This window comes from Micromys minutus (genome assembly GCF_963924665.1).
Source record: "Micromys minutus genome assembly, chromosome: 22".
NCBI classification, from domain to species: Eukaryota; Metazoa; Chordata; class Mammalia; order Rodentia; family Muridae; genus Micromys; species Micromys minutus.
In genome coordinates, this window is record NC_137957.1 from 5,494,904 (window position 1) to 5,499,920 (window position 5,017).

The window sequence follows — 5,017 nt, forward strand, 5'->3', positions numbered from 1 at the left end:
TGGGATCCACCTCATGGGGAAACACTAAAGACTGACACTATTACTGGTGCTATGGTGTGCTTGCAGACAGGAGCCTAGCATGGCTGTCCTCTGAGAGGCCCTACCAGCTTCTAACTTAGATAGAAGCAGATACTTACCCCCAACCATTCAACTGAAGTTGGGCACTGCTATGGTTGAATTAAGGGAAGGATGGATGAAATTGAAGAAGACAGTGACCCCAAAGGAAGAACAGCATTCTCAACTAACCAGGACGCCTGGGAGCTCCAAGAGACTGAGTGAACAACCAGGCAGCATATATGAGCTGCTGCTCCAAGGCCCTGATACATAAATAGCAAAGGACTGAATGGTCTGGCCTCAATGTGGTAAGGTGTGACTTACCCTGGAGAGACCTAAAACACCAGGGAGAGGGGTGGGCTGGGAGTGGGAAAACATTCTCTTGAAGACAAGGGAAGGAGGAACGGGATGAGGAACTGTGGAAGGGGGTAGCTTGAGGGAGGTAACTCCTGGATTTTAAATAAATAAAATAATAATTTTAAAAAGCCATTTCTTTGACCATTTCTAACAACATCAAAATGAGAGCAAAGATTGCTGTCCCTTTAATGAGACATGTTTATACACCTCAGAAGCCTCACTTCCTGCAGTTGCTCACAGATTCTCATGGTTTAGTTTGCTCATTTTTCTGTGTTCTAACATGAAAAATATATACTTTTATTTTCTCTATATTTGAAATTTTTCTGGACCTGCTCAATCTCTCTCTCTCTCTCTCTCTCTCTCTCTCTCTCTCTCTCTCTCTCTCTCTCTCTCTCTCTCTCTCTTTCTCTCTCTCTTTCTCTCTCTCTCTCTCTCTCCCTCCCACCCTCCATCCCTCCCTTCCTCCCTCTTCCTCCCTCTCCCTCCCCCCAGATTTTCATTAAGAACCTGACTTCTTTCAAGTTTTTTTGTAAAGAAAATAAAGAACCTACAAGAGGGACCCCATGATACTTGGTATCATATTCACTCTTGGTAAATTACTTACATGATCCACAAACCTTCACTAGATCAATCCATTTCTAAGATATTTCTCAAGATATAAACAGACCTTGATAGTACTCCATTGTGAAACCAACCCTTCAGCATATGAAGCTTTTAGTCATGTCAGAACACTAACAATCACTCCATGCACATGGAAGTTTTATAGATGTTTTAAGATTCATTTTTATTATTTTAATTATGTGCATGTGTGGGGAAGGTTCTGTGTTCTTATGTGTGCATGAGTTCAGGGGGCAATACAAGACAGTAGTTTTGTACCTTTGCAACCAGGATTACAGCCAACTGGGTGTCAGCTGAAGTCAGGACTTCTGCAAGCACTGTATTCTTAAAGAGTTTGGCTACTGAATATTTATTTATATAAATCATGGCTTTAAATGGTATTAAGCAATGTTATAAGTTAAATAGATATCATAATTCAAACTTTTTGAAAGTATGATATGAAGTGTATATATGCAAATACATTCATATATGTTCATATACATATTTATAATAAATCTATGAATTCTTAATGACTTTGGTGATTTTTATATTCAAATTCTAGAGCAGTTTTGAGACAGGCATACACACAAATATAATTTTAAATATTAAATATTTGTCTGCTAGTATTCAAGATATTGCTTTCTGTTGATAGACTCTGTAAAAGCAAACTTGAATCCTGAATATAATGGCCAATTCTTCACTATTTTTAAACAACATTTGTGTTGTGTGATATTGTCTACTATTTTATCTATTTATATATTCACATACACACACAGATTACACACACACACACACACACACACACACACACACAGATATATATATATATATCAGTTACATTTAGGGAAATGATGCTAATTTATTTGTATTGTGAACATGTAGGAATTTAATCACATCAATGTTTATTTAGCATTTACACCTAAAGTTTAAATAACGAATAGTCTATGATGACTCATCAATAATCAAATCACTGAAGCATAACTTATAAAAATAAGTGGGCTGGAGAGATGGCTCAGTGGTTAAAAGTGTAGGGAGCTGCCTGTGCAGCACCCGAAAGATGGCGCCGACCTCTGCCCTCCGCCTTCCGGATGGCGAGTGCTCCCAGTGATAAACAACTCCTTATTTGGACGCACTTGCCTGGCTCCTTAACTTGGAGCATGGTTACAACCTATCTGCATTACCCACCTGGCAGCTTATGGTTTGCCAGTCTAGAGTATTTAACCTGCTCCCTTCCCTCCCCCGGGAGCAGAGACCAAGGCAGAAACAGAAGCAGAAGCTTGTTAAAGGAACCTGAATAAACTGCTCAAAGATCTTCCCTGGGTTGTGTCTTCCTTGCTGGTCAAGGTTGGGCGCGACATAAAAGCACTGATTTCTCTTCTGTAGGTCCTGAATTCAAATCCCAGCAACCACATGGTGGTTAACAACCATCTGTAATGGGATCTGATTCTCTCTTCTGGTGTGTCTGAAGACAGCTACAGTGCACTTATATACATTAAATGAATAAATCTTTTTTTAAAAAAGAAAATGAGCATCAGATAACACGTCTTGGCTAATATAAAAAATACTGTAAATTTTATTTATGGATATTTTTCTATTTGGCATTAAAATCTTTTAAAAGGCAAGGTGAGTTTGGAATATCTATAAAACGTTTTATAGATATTTACATTTTAGATATTTACATGATAGATTCTTTTATTTACATTTGAAAGGTAAATTAAAAATCCAATAAAAATGATTAGATGAGCTTGCCAAAAATTTATTAGTACACATCAATTGATTATGCAGTGCAAATGATAATCCTTGACAAATCAAAACTGTGTTAAAACTATTTAGGAAAGCAATTTTCATTGGAATATCAAGGATAGAGAGCTATTTTGTTACTTTGTCATTTATTCTATTTTCTTATTTTACTTGGCTTTTAATGTACCTCTCATTCACAAGCCACATCATTTCATGTACTTGTGAAAAATACCATCTTCCTTGCCATGTTTATAAAGGCTTGCCTAACTTGCTGATTCCTCAGGCTATAAATGAAGGGGTTTAGCATGGGGGCCACTGAGGTATTTAGTATGGCAACTCCCTTGGTCAAAGATGCTCTATCTTCTGCTGAAGGTTTAATATACATAAAAATGCAACTGCCATAAGAGATGGAGATGACAATCATATGGGAAGAACACGTTGAAAAGGCCTTTGACCTTTGACTAGCAGAAGGAATCTTCACAATTGTTCTGATGATATAGGTGTAGGACAGAAATATTAACACCAAAGTTAACATTAGGGTAAAGACAGCACAGGAAAACCCCATTCTCTCCAGGAACTTTGTGTCTGAACAGGAAAGTTGAAGCAAGGGGAAATAATCACAGGTATAGTGATCAATGATATTGGATCCACAGTAATCAAGCTGTAGAACCAGCATGAGTGCAGGGAAGATGATTAAGAAAGAAACTAGCCAGGAGGCAAATACAAGCATTGTGCAGACCTTCTGACTCATGATGGTCAGGTAATGCAGGGGCTTGCAGATGGCAACATAACGGTCATAGGACATGGCAGCTAGAAGGTAAAATTCAGTAACTCCCAAAAGGATGAAAAAAAATAACTGAGCTATGCAGTTGTTGAAGGAAATGGTTTTATCCCCTGAGATAATGGTGGCCAAGAACTTGGGTATGGTTGCAGTTGTGAAGGATATTTCTAAAATAGAGAAATTCCTGAGGAAGAAATACATGGGGGTCTGGAGGTGAGAATCCAGCAAGGTGAGAGTGATTATGGTCAGGTTTCCTGCAATGCTGAGTGTGTAGGTGATGAAGAGGAAGACGAAGATCACAACTTGGAGCTTTGGGTCATCTGACAATCCCAGAAGAATAAACTCTGTGGTTTCTGTTTGGTTCCTCATTCTGCAGTTACTCTTTTTTTCATTCTGCCAGATCTAAGAACAAAACCAGAAAGAATTAAGTAGAACTGAGGATTAGTGAAAACCCAAACAAGGGGCTGTGATATTGTTCAGCCATATGCTGTCTCCACCTCTAGGGGAAATTTAAAGCTCTTCAATATGAGTGATTCTTCAATTACCTTTCTTTGTACAGAGGACACCTCCACATTCAAGGCAGTTTGACAAAGTTTGGAATCAAACATGAAATGCAATACCTCTCATCTGAATGAGCAAGAAAATTATGAAAAATATTGTTTTGCAGAAGTTGAGAGAAAAGTACTCTAAGACAGTTCAGCAGTGATGTTGACTTAGTACAATTAGTGTGAGAACAGGATGGAAGTTCCCCAAATACAAACTACAAACTTGGCATATATTCTTGTGGCCCGGTTCCAAGGTACATATCCAATTGATGCCGTTAGAAAGAGGGTTTTACTTTTCATTGGAAGTTGGATGATCTTGCCACTGATATACACCCAGGACGTGTTAAGGATACTTTGTGTTGAATCTGAACTACTCACTAGCCTAAAAGTCAGTTAGCCCCCTTTGCCCAATTTTTCCATCATGTAAACATACAGTTTCTTCTACAGACAAGTCAGCATCACAGTGCAACTTTAAGTTATAAGTGTTAATGTATGTTACACATTTGAAAATTATATCTATGTGATCATGATTATGAGTATGTGTAGCTCAGCGTAATGACAACTGAACAGGTTTTCTCACTCTTTTATTTCCATGACATTAGCAGTCTCCACACATCATACCTTACATCCATTCTTGTTCACAGACTCGACCATGCTGTGCATTCCCATCAACTCCTATGTGATGTAGTTCATTCACAAAAGGAAATGATTTGGCTATTAAAACTATTTAAATATGGGTCATGCTTAGCATAATGTTTGCTTAAAGGAAGAATTTGCCCGGTTAATATTCACTTATATTTATTCACTCAGCATATTTCCCTTCTCTATGATATATGTGTATGTGTATTATTTATTTTGACCTTTGTATTATGTGTTTTTTTTTTCAATCATTTACTTTATTCAATATGCATAAGCACATGTTTAAAAATCTGTTTTAAAAATA

General features: G+C 37.6%; 1 protein-coding gene across 1 annotated transcript; it reads right to left on the reverse strand.

The window, feature by feature from the left end:
- Positions 1-2,959: 2,959 nt before the first annotated feature.
- LOC308434731 (olfactory receptor 6C1) lies at positions 2,960-3,898 on the reverse strand (the record flags this gene model as incomplete). Its single annotated transcript, XM_080935123.1, has 1 exon — positions 2,960-3,898. The coding sequence occupies one exon, from the start codon at positions 3,896-3,898 to the stop codon at positions 2,960-2,962; it is 939 nt and encodes a 312-aa protein (XP_080791249.1).
- Between the last annotated feature and the right edge of the window lie 1,119 nt (positions 3,899-5,017).